Consider the following 19,066-nt stretch of genomic DNA (forward strand, 5'->3'; position numbering starts at 1 on the left):
GGCAGAGCACTTAACCGATAGACCACTGAGATGGCCGGCACCCAACGGTGTTAATGTCTAACTTCAACCAATACACGATGTTTGAGCAACCGTTCACCGATTGTCTTCAGTGACTTAATATCTCACAACAGACGTGGTTGAACTCCACTGGCCAGTAAAGTATTAGGAATGTCAGTTGTGCAGTTTTAGAGAGGATATTTCTGCAAAATACGAGCAAATTTTATACTATAATTCTACATGTAATAACTAAACTTTATCTTCGACCAAAGTAAGCGGATTAAGGATTCAATGAAATTGGTTAGAGAAATTAATTAAGCTGTAGAAAAAAGGTTAATTTTTATCTTTGTTCATTTAAGCGATGCGTATTATTACGATATATGAGTCAGCCTTTCAAATAAGAAGAAATTGAGTCACTTAGATCATTTGCCCAATTGCAACTTGGTAGGTAGAGTTGAGTCAGCAATAAGAACTAAACAAACATCACAATGGTAACTATTAAGTGATCAGTCAATGTACAAGCATAATACCTTCTATATAAGAAAATATATTCTTTGGATAAATACCAAATGATCAGAAGTGCTTAATTCATTTTCTACGATGCATCAGTCCATTAAACAACATTACTGCTATTGCTACTCATAATTTGGAAAATTTGATGTTAATATCACTGAAAATGTTTTATATTGATGAAAATAAAAAAATCTTCATGGTATCATACACGCCCTTGGTTCATTCAAATATTTACGGCAGTAACTATTAATTATAGGAAATATGAACCAGAAGTTCATGAAATGTACACATCTACATGCTTCAGTTCAGGTATTAAGAAGAATATGATCGAAAGCTCTTCCATAAAATGTCAAGCTGGAGAAAACGTCTATTAACAATAAGTTATGAATATGATAACATATTATTACATAACTATCTAAACAATATTACCAAGATTTAAAAGTAACCACGTACTTTAGTCAGTGTGTAGTAATTTTTTATTAGAAAATACAATATATCTACTGCATCGTCGCGAACAGTTGTTTCTTTCATCGTACATAACCGTAATAAATGATAACATGAAACAGAACAAAATTCCGGATTATCTTCAAATAAGAAGCTAGGGAACTAGAAATAAATTTTGAAAGAAATCAACATTAACAAGGATTAAATGTTAATTTACTAGCAAATGCGATAGTGAGAAAAGAAAATTATTTTCGAAATCTACTTTGAACATAGTGATGTGGAATAACATTTTTCTAAGAAGAAATTCGAAGAAATATGTACTCTCAAATTGAGATTAATTTTAGACTGATTGATCAAGCAATGCGGATGATTGGATTATAATAGTACAAAGATTCAATACCGGCCACCCATAGTGTTCGTCTGTCTATTTTAAATCATCCAGAGTGAAATCGAATCAATGACTTAGTTTTCGAATATCAGGCTTGAAAAAAACAGAGTTCAAGCTAGTGAATGAATGCAACTGTTTATCTTTTCTTTATCGCTGTTAGCAACGAAACCGAGTACGATTTTAATTCAATTTAGAATAAGTACTATAACCAGCCAACTACCGTGAAGGCAACTGAGGAATTTTGTTTTCTGATGGTACTATAATACATGCGGAAACTTTTTTGCACTACATTAGTCAGCGAACGTTTTATTCCATCACTCTGAGATGAAGATACTGTAGTAACCATCTATGAAAAAAGCTTGAAAGTTACATGTGATGGTTATTGAAATAAAGGTTTTCCAACAGTTGTATTTTAAACTCATGGATTCGCCATATTTAACAGATAATGTAAAATGAGTAGAAAACCGATTTTTAGGTATCAAGTAGGATTTCATCTAGGGAACAATTACATCTTTGCCCACTATCAGATGTGTGCATCCTGTAGCACATACTGTAGGGTCAAGTATTTGTGCTTATTAATATGAAAACTATCCTCAATATGTTGAACATTAATTAGTGACTGATAAATTATTCAGATATGAACTTGTAATTAATAGAGTATAACTCCCTTCAAAGGTGAACTACACAAGTGAACATATATTAAGTACTTTAAAAATGTTAAAATAACTTACACGTGATATGATACGTTTCAAGGAAAGTAGAATACGTTGATAACTCGCTGAGCTTTGATTTAAACCAAGTACATATAAGATAATACGAATAATACAACTGACAAGACATTGGCTTGTAGAGGTATTATTTTCATTAGTAATCGAATTCGATTTCTTATAAGGTAGGATACAATTGAATGGATAATTATAAAGTGTGAATAAACTTAAGCCAGGTTGGCCAAGTGCTGTGTCCGATTGCCATAATCCCTGAAAAAAATATAAGCGCAAATATTTGCTAAATCATACTATTCAAATAATTAAATATTCGATAAGAAATCATTACTAATGTGATACATTTTCAAACAGATATCTAAAATTAAATATGAGTAGCTAAATATTACTGTATTCAACCATCTGTGTTGGCTAGCGAGATCAAGAGAATATTATAAACGAATACTTCTTTCACTCGTTCAATATCCACCCGGGCGTCTTCGAATCAGGAGACAAGCTAATTTATCCAAAAGAAATCTGTGAGAATCGCTTTTAAAAAGGAACCTGGTTTAAATTTCTAATTCTATGATATAACACTGTGAAACAAGCAATAGATTTATTGAGTTATTATCAGATGGCAAATCCATTGAAGTGATGAGAAAAATGCCAAGATAAAAAGAATCGAGAAATCAAACAACAAATTATCATTGTGGGGCTGTAGAGCAATGGTAAACGCGTCTGACTTTTAGTTGCAAGGTCGAAGTTTCGAACCCTATCCGGTCTGCTTCCATTTGAGGAACCACGTAGTGTCAATAGATCGTAGCCGATATGTATTTGGTAAACAAGCTAAATAAACAAATATCATCACAAAATTCATTATTTCCAGCCCTAAGAATCTATAAATTTGTCAAATAAGTTCCGCTCTCAAACAAAAAGATGGGTGAGAACAATGTTCTGCCATTTTTATTTTCTTGCATTATATGTCTACCTCAAATAAATTTGCATTGAATGTAAAATAGCATTAATGAACCACAAGCACAAATTGAATTTACGCGTATAATATCTTTTTTAAGTACTAAACAATAATGAGATGAATACTTCACATAAATTATATAATCATTTTTTTCATTGTCTTAAAACAAGTAAGCACTGAAAATGAATTTAATTTGTTTTTGATGAGAAAAAAGTATGAAGCTTAAAATGTACTAAATACGATACATCATATAAAACCCATAATGAATATATTATCATCACTTTACTAAGATGAAATTTACCAGATAATTCAACAATGTTTAAACATACTTCTATTGTAGCATCCAACGTATTGCACAAGACCATAACAACATCATTAGAAACCAAAATACTTCGTAGAACATTGAAATCTTGATTTGAGCTAAACAAATCTGTTTCATTTGAATGTGATCCCAGTGAAAAGCTACTGGATCTTCTAAATTTAGTCTTAAGTTTTAGTAAATTTGGACGAGAATAGTACTGTTGACTTGAACAAGTGTTGTTACTTTGATGAACATAAGGACTAGATAAAGTACAATCGGCCAATGGAGATTTCAACTTGATAGGTGGATCATGTGGTGATTGTTTAAAGGATCGATCAGTAGAATTATGATCTGGAAGGTAAAACAAAGGTTAGAATACACTAAAGTAACTTATAAATTAGGTTCTTGGACAGGAGTCACACTTTAAGTATGAGGGCGGATGATACTACTTGGATTACCAGACTGAAGTAAGTGAAGTGCGGTTTGAATCTGGAACCTTGTGGTTGAATCCCTTGACCACCAAGCAACCATTCCAGAGGTTGTATATTGTATATATATATATATATATATATATATATATATATATATACATAATGAGAATAGTTGTTTCACAGAAATTATAAAAACGTGAATCATAAAAATAATCTTTAGCATATTGATGAAGATTGAATATTTTACTAGTTATTGGTTGGAAAGATGTAATTGAACAATGAGCCTTAGATTTTAAATTATAAGGTTTGGAATTTATTTGACCTTTTCAAAAATAATGGCTAACATATCCTTTTCATGAATTCGATATTTATTCAGAAGAACTGTGAGATATATTCGATAAGCCAAATGAAACGTTAACCTGATCTAGGTCTGGCTAATTTTAGTGTGTGAGAAATCTAAAGAAGTTGTGTAACTTGGTCGCTTATATTTCGAATGAATCCTGTTCATGTTTATTTTTTGTCAATTTTCGATATGTTATCATGTTTATTCACGGACTAAAAAGCCATTGTCTGCTGACATTAAATAACCATTCACTAATGATGCTAGAGTCAGTAATTTGGTATCGTAAGTAGTTACCAGTCATTGCACAAGTATCTATCGATTAGCATTGTGTAGCATTATTTAAACGATTAAGATGTACGTATACCAAATGAATAAACCATTTTTTTGATAAATTTTACCATACAGACATTGTGTACTAAAAATTATATTACATTATCCACAGCGGTAGACTGTATAATTGACACTACCGTTAAGTGGCAAGAAATCTATAATTTGATAAGAACAGATGTTTGATAAAATATATTTGTAAGTATAAAGTTTTTGATTGAGATAAGAAATAAAGTTGGAGCACATTTTGCAAGATATTTCACTTTATATAATGACAAAGACATATTTTTGTCATAACAAACAATTAACGTTAAATGTAAGCGTGAACTGCTTTTCTCACTTAGCATTTATATACTAAACAACAGGTAACTATAACATCGAAATCAGTGAATCGTTTATTTGAGTTTATTATTTATTTATTTAAACATAAATATTGGTACAAAAGTGCACCAGATATATATGCGCCACACAAATCTCATTTGATTTGTGTGAGGACTGTGATACTGTCCGGGTGCCCAAATCGAAGCAGGTAGTTATCTTAGAAGGCCACACCCGGAGCCCTTGACCTAAAGATCCGACCCACAAGGCAGTGGAGCATCGTAAGGAGATGCAGTCCCACGGTAGACGGTGACCAAAGATTGGTTTATACGCCATTTGTTCCCTCAGGATACTGGAGCCCATATGTACCATTGGTTTGGAATCAGGGTTTTCCAACTTCCCTAGGTTAACTTTCCGTGTCCATTAACCCGGTTAAAGCGCCGGACATTCACTTTTCGTCCTCTCAATTCCGTAAACAACACCCCCGCCAAGATAAGGCAGTGAGTAGAACTTCCCTGGCAGAGGCTATATATGCTTTATTTGAGTAAATGTTTTAAATAATAAGATTTAGTCAGATAAAAATTGATGTTAATATGTCATTTAAAAGACCGGGATTAAAAACAGAAGACATTAAAGTTGGTTGAAAATACTACTGAAAATTAGGGACTATTGATCACTGGTCTCATGTTTGCAATCAATTAATTCTAGATGATTTGTGTTTCCCATCATATTTTATCTTAGTATTTATCTTATAATGAAAAAACGACAGACAATAACACCAATAAGCTAATGTTGCTTCAATTATATAAGGTGACCAGTTTAATTTTGCAATATAATTTTAAATAACGATACGAAGAATTTGTTTTGAAAGTTTACCTAATGTAATGTATTCAACATACTACTTGTTTCAAACAATAATAGTTACCAATAAAAAGATGTTTCAGATCATAGAAGTAACAAATAAACTAATAAAGGGTTAAACCTAACCAAAACAAAGAAATCTTAACTTTATGAAAATAAAGTTTAATGATATACATATGTCTTCAAAGACATACCATTTGATGAAGTATTCTGATCCGAGGAATTTAGTGATTCATTTTTAATGACCTGATATTCTGAATGATTTCTAATATCTCCAAGAGGGTAACTATCTTTAAGGGGTAAATCATCTTCAGAAATCTATTAATTAATATGGTACAAAGATAAAAGTTAATGATTAATCAGATTGCTACATGATCGATTAAGATATTTGCATATTAGTTGAATTTATTATATTTTAGAAATATAATTTAAATGAAATCATTGTCTTTAAATATCAATTTTCATAAGGTAGAAAGCCATACGTCAGTAGTTTTAAAGTCAATAAAAACTCCAGGACAAGATTAAGAGATTAAAAATTCTGCTGTGAGTGAATTCAAAGCTTGTCTCAATAGATTTTCTTCAACTAGAAATCTACAACATTTGTTCACTAGTATACACCTACAATCAGTATTCTTCAGAAAACATTGTTATATACACTGTAATTAAAGATGAAAATATGGTACATAATTGTTGCCTCTCATATACAATAGAGTTGAGTGCACTTTCAATGTTTATAGGAGAATGGGGTGATTAGTGTAAGCAGTGAAGGATTTCAACAAATCTCTTTAGCTATATAAGTTAAAAGTATATGAAACCACATCACTATCAGTTTCTAAATTGAAAGACGATTTTAAGAAGTCTTCCGTTCTCCAAATGATTCTCGAAGTTGTACCCTTTATATAGACGAAATGCAATTCTTTTGTAAGACTTATTTTCTCAGAACTATGACAGATTAATAATGATTTATTTGGGAACCAAGGGCCAAATGATAAATGTTATTTTTACTTTTAACTTACATGCTTATTTCAATGATCATTTACATGCTCATATACTGAAGTGTTAACCAATGTTTTGTAGTTAGTATCATGGACAAGCTGTAGACAGTAAATGAAAATCAGGAAGCACTGGGCATTTGTTTCACCCTGATATGAGACCAATGGAAAGTATGTACTTAAAACACTTGACAGGGGTTAACCTCAGTACTTTCAGGACTCACAGAGAGCTATTGACCTCCAAACCATCAATTCGGGATCCAAAATTTCACGTTTCTGACTTCGGACAACTTGTCATATTGTGTAACCATTATCCATAAATAACGGTAGGCAAGTGCTTCACTCTTGACTTAGTCGAACTTCCCTGATATGGGTGTATCATTAGAACTCCGAGAGTTCCGCTTATGGTTATTACTAGTATAGAGTGTTTCGTGAGGATCGTCGTATTATATGGTTTATATCACGGACTTACTGTAACTAGATAGTCACTCAGAGTCAGGAACCTCCGAGCAGCTATTTTTTCCTTAAGCTTACGGGCTTGAGATAAATAATACTAAAAATCAAATGACATTAATGGATTTAAAATAAGTAGATACACAACTATTGATAAGAAAACATTAACAAAAAATTATTGAAATATTCACTGTTTCATCATACATGAGTTTCGAAAACATCTACGATTAAGAAAATCAACAACAAAAGCTGATTCCGCTCTTTAGTGCTAGCTTGTTGAAGCCATTCATGATAAAGTGAATCGGGGATATATTTAAGAATCCAAACATTAATTAACAATAATCGTTTCATTGTAATATATTTCATAGGTTTAACAGAATCCAGTTGCGTATTCAATATAAGGTTTACATATGAATCTTCATTAAGTAGTGGAGAACGAGGTTTTTCAGGTTCTTTAGTATTCGAATTCCCGACCGAAACAGATTCCAAGAATTTTGTAGATTTCGCATATCGCCTTATCTAAAAGTTTGTGCATGAGAAGATTACGAAAGAACATTTTAGTGTGAGTGAAAGGACGGTTTAATTGTGATTTATTAATAAACATAGAACAATCTGTGACAGAAATACAGTCAATAATATTTGTCAAAGTGACTCCAAGCGTAATACTACATAGTGTTTATTACCCCGTGAGTAGACCAGTTGATGACTTTCACACAAAGTACATAAAACGCACGACTTCGCAATTTAAATCGACACGACCAAAGTTATTATTAACGTAATAGTCATGAATTTATCTTTATATTCAGCCAACCATTAACTGATCCTTTCAAAGAAAGCCATGGTTCATTTTATCAGACAGCTTATTAAAGTGGAGTAAAACCAAGTGGTAAATATGATATATAACAAAGTGACCATAATAAACGGATGTCACGCATCGAATTTCGAAAACAATGATTCATTTAGAAGTATCCTTTACCATGCCGATCATATTTATTTGGTAGAATATCCATCAGAAGTTTAATCACTTGATGGTAATTTGTTGAATGAACCCCCAGGCATTAAACATAACAAATAATACTATCAACAAGCGTTACATATAGGCTTGAAGCTGCATCCAGAATTCTGAAAAATTCATCTTTGAGTTTAAAATAATTGCAAATTGATTATTCATGATATTTCGGTTTGAAAAGTTAGCTACTTACGAGTAATAAATGTTTGTATAAAAAATATTATCGTAGAAGGCATTTAATAGAAATGTAGCTTGAGTTATATATTAGTCCATTAGCCACGAAAATATAAATTTTTCAAAACCGATTGACATTTATCAACTTAAAATGATATTCAAAAAAAATTTAAAATACAGTACTAATTACTGAATTGTTTCCTTATGTTTATTTACACCATCAGAGAGGCGATGAATGTAGTTTAGTTTCTGAAAAAGCACACAAAGTTCACGAGTGAAGTTAAAGCGAAGCTTGGATCATGGGGAAGTATTAACGATTAGGATTTTACTTCTATTTAAATCGTCACTAATATATCGATAAATGTGTATTCTGAAAGAGAACATCCAAGACAGTTCAGATACTGAATAAAGCATATTAGAATGATTCTGCTTTCCATTCACATAGTAAAAACCTAAACATCACAAGGGATTCAGAGGTGCTTGATTGCTTATTTATTTATTCACCAGCTCAAAAAACACGTTCTCATAAAATACTTCCTAAATGGAAAAAGTAAAGGTAATTAAAATGATTTTGTGTGGAAGTTACATTAATTGAACGTTGAGAATATCACGAAACGTGTACGAATAGTCTGTGAAGATAATTAAAAAGGGATAATATATAAAAGAACGAAACTGTAAACGATATGCGCGTGATACACAAAGTCGTGCTTTGGGATAATAGGAGGCATAATCTGACAACGTGTATGGTAGTAATGAAAATAATAAAAGACTATCTGAACATTGAATGATATAATTAGGAAGTACGTTGGAAGTGTATTTAGAATTACAAATAGAAAATACTCGGACAAACATAATAATCAATCGATGAACATACACGTCTCATTCTTCCGGAAGCTCGAATTGTTGAACAAGAATCATTTGATGAATTAGGAACCACTTTATCTGCTGTTGTAGTATTTGTAAATTGTTGTTTAGGTTTGAGAAATTCAGTTTCAGTAGAATGATGTGATCGAAATTGGTTTGACTGCCAAGTTTTAACAAGACATGGCAAAGAATCACAAGTAATATTAAGTATTGGGGAATAAAAGTAAGTGAGTTGAGATAGGTTAGAAATTGATTGAGATGAAGAATTTTCTTCCGATGTTTCTCTTTCTAAATCCAATTCATTATTTAATAGAATATTCCAAATAACATCAACTCCGCGACTTTGTAGGTCAGAGTCCCTATTAAAAGAGGAATCTAATAATCTGTTAATTTACAAGTTCAAAGTTAAACATTTAACTAATACTTGAGGCATAAACTTCATAGGTTGCTAAAATATACAAAAATGATACAACTTACTAGCCCTATTTTACAACAGTTTGAATACATTTTGTAGATTTAAATGACAGAAATTCTTTTGAATACCATAACAGAAGTAAAGAAGTAAAAGTCATTGAAAATAGAGTTTCGAATATTCTGGGATAATAAGACAAAGACTGTTAAAATTATGAGGAATGAAATAAATTCACTAGTATATCAACATATAATATGAAGATGAAAAAACTTATTTGAATACACTCATTTACAGATAGTATCCCCCACCCCCACTTACAGACAGTGTGGATACAAATATACTACTTGTTATTCATTTATTACTCCTAATTGTGAAGAACAAAATTACCAAACGTTTTGGATACGTAACTGTTTTATTAATGGTTTTTCAATAAAATACACCAAAGATGCTATTCTATTCGTTTACGTTTTTAAACGGTAATTAGACTGGGAAAGATTTAACAGCTTTGGCGCCCGACTTATCCTCATTTAGTAGATAGTTCATAAAAAAAAAACTGATCTAACTGAGTCTATGGAATACTTCTCGGTTTTCTGCTAAGTTTATTTACAAGGGGATGAAACAAATTACTTTAGGCTTATCCGTGATCATATTAACTTCACGCCAATACGTTGAGGCCTAATTACCAACATTTCTCAATGCAAACAATTCACCATATAGTATACCAACTGTTCATTGTTATCAGCGATACTTGTCTTAGAGTCACTGAGTGTACTTCTAAAGTGCCATACACTAGAAGGAAACCCCTAGCCAGTGTTCCTTGATTCTTAAGTTTACGTTAGTCAGTGATGTGAAAATAAGTAGGACAATTAGCATAAACCTTCTATGCTAAAATAACAGAATACTTTTCACGTTATTATTTTAGTAATGCTATTTTTCTATATGATACATCATTGTAAACTGGATCTAAGTACATTTTTTTAATTTCAGGTTTACTAAAACCAAGTGGATGAAAAGTATTGACCCCTTATTCATTCTGATATTTCTCAAGTGATTATTCAACGTGAATAAAGTCACTCTTATTTTGTGTACGAATAACTTCGTATGAGCGAATTTCAATTATTTAATTCAAAAGGGTTTCAGTGAAAACATTTTTAATAATAATTAAAAAGACGAAAACTTTTCGAATTATAACTTACTCAGATCTTAATGCTGTGATCAATTCACAAATAACTAGTGAAATAAGAAAATGTTTATTGAGGACATTTACATTATTTATATTAAGACTTTTCGCATGATCATCATCAGTGTGACAATGATGATGATGGTGGTTATCTTCAGTTCCATAGAATTCTGGTTCAATAGTAGCTAATGGAATATAATTTGATTTTATATCAGGTTTTGTATGATGATATTTTTTGCATAAGGATAATTGCTCATAACTTTGAAGTAATCGTTCACAATTCACTGGTAATAAATTATTAGAATTAACATTATCATCATTACAATCATTCAACAGGTAAAATACTTTATGTGAACAAATTATTTGTAATAAATCTAACTTGAAATAATTTAATAATTTATCGCTTGGAGTTTGATTTAATTTTGCATCCGAGAGTAGTTGATCAATCTGTGTTGATGAGAAAAACAAAGACAAATATACATTATCAGTATAGGGCTGTAAAGATTGTTGAGTTTTAATTGATATCATGAATCGATCAATGTTAGACCCCTATTGAAAACTTGTAAGCACTGGAAGCCGTTTCGTCATAGTGTGGGACTCCTCAGAAGTGCTCATTTATGATCCCGTAAGCGAGACCAAGGTTCTGGTTCTTAGTGACCTTCTTATCTATCATGAAAAGATAGATGATACTAACTTGGGAAAATCAATTAGTGAAGGTAGATAAGAGTGTTACATTTTGTAATATAAACCTATGATATATGAACACAAATGATTGATAAGGGTAGAAATTTTGAGATTGTACAACGTTAAGACGATGGAAAGATTAGTAGGTAGTAGTAGATTATGTTAAATATACAAAGAGAATTACGAAGGTAATTTAATGCAATCGAGAGGCATGTGTTTTCAGTGACGATTTCACCCCTTGGCCAATATTAAATAATTTCATAGGTAAATTACAGAAATTTTCACATAATTCTAATAATCCGACAAGAACTTAAATAAAGCACCTACACATTTGAAAGTCGTTCTGACAACTTTTAAATAAGAATAGCAATAGAAAATAAAATTTGTGGACTTTTGTACCATTCAACAACACAAAAATTGCTAACATGGACTATAACTGTTTCAAACCTACCATAATCAACGATTCACATGTACACATATTTTTATTTTTATTGTGATTTGAATTATTTTCATAGTTGAAAACATGAGTCAATTGAAGCTAGACAACCATGGAAAACCTGGAAGCACTGAACGGCCGTTTCAACTATGAAAATACTGAAATCTCCACAAAATCCCTTCTGATTATAATCATATACTCACTAGTGACTGACTTTAAGAGAAATTTTCTGGAGTTCTGATGGGAAGCAGTGACCAGTGGAGTTCAACCACGTCTATTGTGAGATATCAACTCACTGAAGACAATCGGCGAACGGTTGCTCAAACTTCGTGGATTGGTTGAAGTTAGACATTAACACCGTTGGATGCAGGCTCAGCGGTCTGTCGGTTAAGTGCTCTGGCGCGAGACTGGTAGGTCATGTGTTCGAATTTCGCGAGCGCGGGATCGTGGATGCACACTGCTGAGGAGTCCCATAATAGGACGAAACGGCCGTCCAGTGTTTCCAGGTTTTCCATGTTGGCCTAGCTTCAATTGACTCATGATTTCAACTATGAAAATACTGAATTCTCTACGAAACCCCTTCTGATTTGAATTATTTTCAATCCATTGCAAGTATGAACTGAAAAATGCATACACTATAGAAAATTCAAGTTATTTGCTAATTTTAAGTCAATGATAACAATAATAATTTGTTACTAAAGACAGAAAAACTTAATCATTTATTATTAATCTTCAAATGAATTCCAAATTCACTCACTTTATTCCAATAATTTGTTATTTCAGAAAAAATATACTCGATAGGTAGAAATGAGAAAAGATCGTAAAGAAAAAATGAGAATATTTGATTGTTTAGTCGATACGATTCCCATTGAGTTGAATCTGTTAAAACAAAAATAAAATAGTAAAAGGATATAATTTGCTAAAAACTCAAAAAAATGATAATTTATGTATTAAGTGTTAATTTATGTAATTGGCCATGAGGTAACGTATCCTGAGGAGTATTGATAATGCCAATTTGCCTAAACCAAGGTTAAGTCGAATGGAGTTTCAGCTTGTAATTTACTGGTTAAAAGTCGAATACTTTGAACATTAGTCCATTGCTTCGTCACTAAAAGATATGACATGAAATTTGAAGAACTTGAAATGGCCGAAGCTTAAAGTAAAAAGTTTAACTCATTTATACAAATAGGTAAACTCCAAACCATTGAAACTAATATCTAATCTGTTTATCGATATTCTTTTCTGCATAATCATGAATATCATCAGAACACTACCACAGGTATCTTACTTAACTTATTAGAAGCTTGTGTTCATTCAAACAAACAAAAGAGAAGGAAAGTGATTAACTGGTAGAACCATCTATGATAAAACTTTAATTTCAATAAATTGATTAAGACTAACATTGAAATATATTTTTTTTGAAATACATTTAGTTTTAATGAAATAATCGTTAATTTGTTACTTACAATGATGAGACACTCAGAGGATTTTAAGTCTTGTTGCGAAATCAAAGTATGCCGTAATAAAAATAGTTTTATAGGCATCCTAAACTACTTCAACATTAAAAGAGAATGAGAAAGAAGAATTAATAGAATGAAATGTTAACCTCAGACTCTATTTCTTGCTACCATATAAATCATTGTATTTTTTGGTCTTTGTTATTTATTTATCCAAGCACAAAGATTAGTACAAGGAGGCACCAAATATATATGCGCCACATAAATCATTCGACTTTTGTGAGGGCTGGGATACTGTCCGGCTGTTCAAACCGAAGTGGGTGATTCTTTTAGAGGGTCACACCCCTAGCCTTTGATCTGAAGGTCTGGTCCACAAGGCAATGGAGAAACGTCGGAGATGCAGTCTCATGGTAGATGGTGGCCAACAATAGGTTCATACGCCATTTGTTTCCTTAGGATCCTGGAGTCCATGTGCACTATTGGTTTGAAATCAGGGTTTTCCAACTCCTCTACATTGGTCCTCCGTATTCATCAACCCGGTTAAAGCACCGGACATTTGCTTTTCTCCCTCTCAATTTTGTAAACAACAGTGGTGCCGCGAGAAGATAGTGAGTAGGACTTTCCTGTTAGTGGTTGTATACACGTGGCCATGTGAGAGCATTTCGAGAGGGAGAGCGGACTCTCCCCACTCTTTGCATACCAGGGCATTCGAGTGCAAGTGGTGTGCGTCGGCCGGGAATCGAACCTGGACCGCCCACATGGAAAGCGGGCATCCTACCACTGGACCACCGACGCCCTCTTCGTCCTTAACCTTTTTAGTAAAGATGTTATGACAATAGTTGTGATTTTATAATGACCAGTGCTAGAAATGGTATCTTGATTATTAACATTAACACAAGGTGATGCTTTTCCAATTCTATAAATTAATCTCAGTCTACTTTTTACTAACGATATCAAATGGATGGTAGGTATCGTCTAATATAACTACACAGCTAAATAAATAACAATTTGAAAACTAAAACTATGTTTGTTAGTTCGAATCATTTTCAAAACATCACATATTTATTAGATAGATTGTAAACGAGATTAAACGTCTCCATATAGACTACTCTTCAGAATATATAAGAGAATTGACTTTTAAAAGAAGCTAATCATAATGATGGTGTATTATCAAACTTACCATCCAAAATTTTAGTATGTTGACTACAAACATATCGAATCATATATTCTGTTAGGCATGCATTAAATGATCTTAAATCTTCCAAAAAACAAGGGTTTTCATATAATGATAAAATGATGTTCGGTTCATTAGCTTCTATTGTCAAGTGCCAATCTTGTGCTAATAAATGAGTCTGAAATTAACAGATAACAAGTAGTCTGTTTATTTTTCATAAAAATGAAGTATAAACAATATAAATTATTCATATATCTACTTGACTGAGAAACTTGAAAGCTCACAGAAAAATTAATCAACTTGATAGATTAGGGATAATACTTTAAGGACATAGTAGATTTTACAAGGTAAAATATTTCTTTTTCAAAGGTCATCGGTAGTTTTTTTAATAAATTAATTTATAGTTTTATTATCGAAGTATTTGTACCATGAAGTGTGTGTATGAACTAATAGCATAGGTAAATAATAATTCATGTTATATCCTAGTTGTATTTTTCGCTTTATCGGTCAGCTCTATTCAAATGAAAAGTATCCTAAAAGAGATTACTATACATCAGTAAACTACACATCCAATCACCTACATTTTTATTTACAGTTTCTTTGAATCAATTCAAAAGAGGAGAAGAACACAAATATAAAGGCAAAATAAATCGAAAACAATTGTGTAATAATCACCCAATGAGGAATCAAACACAGCATTCTATGATTGAAATGATATTTTTTGAAAAAAACATTAGTTATTGGTTGAGATTTGTAATTCAACTGAACAAGTAATCAAAATATTAAATCAATGGTACAGCTAATCGTTAATATAATAGATTGTGGACATTTAACTGACTTAAGTTTAGCCACATTTTGAAACAATGAAGCGGATAGATTTTGAAGATAGAGAAATTATGAAATATTTGTTTTGTTGTAGTTTAAGATGTCTTAGTAAGGTTAAGTTACAACCTTTAGAGTATTTTACTTTTGAGCTACTGAATTTAGATACAACGATGATTTTTTCCAAGTCTAATTGTAAGATACAGTGTAATTATTATCTAACATCATTAGTAGACTTCTATTATATAACTTAAGAACAGAGTACAAGTACACGAGACTAAGAACAAAACGTACCAGGCGCAAGACGAAGATACTGCTCGATAATTCAAACCAAAAAAGGTAAAACATAATAGACATGTGACTAATCGACTAAAAATCTAATACTTAAGACCCAAAGGATTAAAAAACAATCATTATTTAATTAAGTGGTTTTAAGAACTTCGGTTAACGTGATTTGAGATACTGCTATTGTCTGATGACAAACGAAAGAAATATCGACAATAGACGCAACTATACACTGATCTAAGATATATTAGTCACTTGTTATACAGCTCAGCTGACATGTACAATAATAATAGAGAACATTTTCTAACATGAATGCACTCTAATTAGTATGTCTGTGTAAAGAATAGGGGAATTCATATCTAGATTAACAAGCTTTATATCAAGCATAGAAATACAGGAAAATAACAAATACGCAATGCTAAAACAATTTCATGAACATCTTTGTGAAAATTTAACGATGCATACTTGATCTTACACCAATCTCAATGATCTCTTCTAATGAGTAAAAGAGATAGACAGCGTATAAAGAGAGATCAATTTTTTTTATAACCAATGTTTCATAAAAATTACGTTTCCAAGCAGGTAACTTAGCTACAATAAATAGTAATTTAAATAACTTAGTGAAATAAAGATGCAAAACGTTTTTTTACATCGTTTTAGATTTCATTATGTGACAAAATGAGCAGACCTAGTTACTTGTAGTTTGCACAAAATGTATCACTGCCAATATTACGAGTGTTACTTGAGTTCGAAAAAATATAGTTTTATTGTACAAAATTATTTCTAGAAAATTAAAAAAAAAACTAATTTTGACAATCTTAGTTCATGAAAAGTCAAAAGAAAAGTCATCAAATAATTTCCATTTGACTGAACATGACCACCCTCCTACCGATTAACTAATGTAAAAAAATGAGAAAACACAATTATTCAATATGACTCACAAATAATTCCAAAAGAAACCATAATGAAGGGAAAAAGGTTTGACTACTTTGAGAATCAATGAGTTTAGTTCTGAGTAGATAGATTCTTATAAGTTCAGTTAAAATGACCTGTTAACAAAATGGAAAAAATGAATGAATAAATTCATTTAAAACTGAGAAATTGGTTAATAACAGCCAAGAACAAATAGATGTGAAAAATACAACTTTTAGTCGATAACTAAAGTCAGAAATGCTACATTTGAATGGCTTATCTTGGTAGTATTAAATCTTTGTCGTACTGTTGTCTAATCATTTAGTCTTTTGAATTATCAGAAGATGGATGGCTGACCTTTGGCTCCATTCTTTTTTCAATAAGAACGAAATGATAGTTAAATATTCGGTCTATTAATGTACCACTACTACTACTACTGTAATGTATACTACTTAGGATGACAGATATAAGTAGTATGTACGAGCAATCTGAAGTAGAATGCCTGCCAGCATAAGATTAAATTGAAGATAACATGAAGGGAGAGAGAGAACAATAAGAATAAAGACAGAATTGGAAGAATCATGAAGTATTTAAAGGACAATCGAAGAAAGATGTGCAAATAATGTATTTAATTTATGAATTTCGCATCTAACCAAAGAGCTGTGTAATTTTGCATAAAATAATGAGTTGATGATGCCCACCAAGCGTCCCTTCACTACACTACTACTACTACTACTACCTCAGGTAGTCGTGCAAATCTGATGTGCAATTTAGTTACATAATAAATTCATAGAAAAACCACATTTTAATGGTCAACCTTTATTTTATAAAGTATGAAAGATAGAAGTTAGTAATTGTTAAACCACTGTCTTAATGCAGATTAACTAGTCAGTGATATATTAATCCTAAGAGACATTTAAATTGCATGGGTTACTGATCACTGTGAATTCTTTGAAATAGTAGGATATATTCATTATCTCCAATAAATATATTATTCTGAAAAAATTATTGCTATAAAAAAATATCCAGAGATCATTTTACTTAATTCCAAATGATTTTTACACTAAGCTACAGGATACAATGGCATTAAGATGTAAGTTACAGCTGAACTAGTTTGTTGATGTTTTTGATCCAAGGTTTTAGTTCTATTTATTTTTACTAAGAGGCTTATAAAGAAAGAATCACTCAAAAGTTACTTAACATATGTATGAGATTAAATTACTTTAAAGTTTAAAGCACAATATTTGAAGTGTGTGCACGTTTATGGGAAAGATCATCTATAAAATATAGGTGTTAGTTTCCCTAGAAAAAGGTTTGATGAGAAAAATGAAAACGAAGAATATTTCAGTTGTTGAAATGCTTTCAATCGTCCGGAAACTGGAGTATAAAACAACGTTGAAAAAGAGATTATAAGCATTAACAATAATAATATGAAATTTGTACACCATTTTTACATACATATATTTCTACCATAAAATATTTAAAATCATTAATACTACTATTGTTACTGAACATTTAACAAAACAGGATTTTTAGTGATACGTTATTTGAGTTAAAATGATTCATTTGGAGAAACTTTCATTATCATTTAGGGTCCCACATTAAGTAAGTGAAAAATTTGACATTTATTAATGGAGGGCGAAGTCAGTCCATTCTAGTGAATATGTGATTAATTGTTATTATGTGCTATGTGCTATTCATTGAACATGTGACTGATCGATATTTCCTGTACAAAGAGATGAATAAGATCTAAATCCAATATGTGTTGCCAGTCAAATTACTAGAATGTCATAATGCTAAACAAGAGAACACAGATAAAAACATCCAACTGGACTCTAAATCTCATTAATGGCATTTTTGACTCTATAACTACATAAATTCTTAAGATTTCTATTTTAACAGACACGTAAAACAAAAATGTATAAATCAAAGAAATTATCTCTGATCTGTGAACTGCAACCAAAAGATCTCTAATAGATATGTGGTTTAGTTAGGGACCAGTCAGTAAAATTACAGTCAATTTGAGTGCTATTGATTATTAGGAAAATATCCTATTAGACAATACTTTTCCCAAGTCATTGTGTGAAAATATATCACAAATTATACCTTCACCTCTGAATATGCATATCACATACCGCAATGAATTAATACTTTAGTGAAATGCCAATAAATGCCTTAGAAATGTTCATTTCATTAGTATTCATGTACACGTTTACTTAAGCTGAAGCATCGCAAGAAAGCGGAGATTGATCAAAACAGATTATTGAATTTCTACAGCGGATTACCAATGAACACTTTTTTTAAGGAATCCTAAACGTGACTTTTCTACAACGAAACTACGAAGCTAGTAATCTTAGGCGATTTCTGCTGAAATCTACATGAGGAGTGATGTATTATACAAGTCATTTGAAAGCTAATATGAATATCGTCGAGTAGACAACAATTTACAATACTAATATTTTTAAAGATTTACAGATAGTTTAACTAGAAAACGAAAAATGGAAACCTAGTGAACTGTTATTTTTTGTCCTTATAAGAGACGAAAAATTCTATCGTCATGGAAAAGGGACTAGTTTTTGATCGGCGAACAAGTGATTTATTTTTATTGTGTAATC

The 19,066-nt window shown here is 31.3% G+C and overlaps 1 protein-coding gene across 1 annotated transcript in view; it reads right to left on the minus strand.

The window, feature by feature from the left end:
- Positions 1-19,066, minus strand: part of Smp_211000 (putative dock) — a gene marked incomplete at both ends in the record, with an annotated part of 49,104 nt that overhangs the window by 17,835 nt on the left and 12,203 nt on the right. The window contains 10 exons of the mRNA XM_018796810.1: positions 964-1,116; positions 2,074-2,319; positions 3,346-3,668; positions 5,792-5,915; positions 7,247-7,561; positions 9,100-9,448; positions 10,698-11,128; positions 12,559-12,680; positions 14,439-14,610; positions 16,481-16,588. Coding sequence (XP_018651915.1) covers positions 964-1,116; positions 2,074-2,319; positions 3,346-3,668; positions 5,792-5,915; positions 7,247-7,561; positions 9,100-9,448; positions 10,698-11,128; positions 12,559-12,680; positions 14,439-14,610; positions 16,481-16,588 — 2,343 coding nt within the window. The remainder of the gene's footprint in view (positions 1-963; positions 1,117-2,073; positions 2,320-3,345; positions 3,669-5,791; positions 5,916-7,246; positions 7,562-9,099; positions 9,449-10,697; positions 11,129-12,558; positions 12,681-14,438; positions 14,611-16,480; positions 16,589-19,066) is intronic.

Source organism: Schistosoma mansoni, chromosome 4 (genome assembly GCF_000237925.1).
Source record: "Schistosoma mansoni strain Puerto Rico chromosome 4, complete genome".
Classification (NCBI taxonomy): Eukaryota; Metazoa; Platyhelminthes; class Trematoda; order Strigeidida; family Schistosomatidae; genus Schistosoma; species Schistosoma mansoni.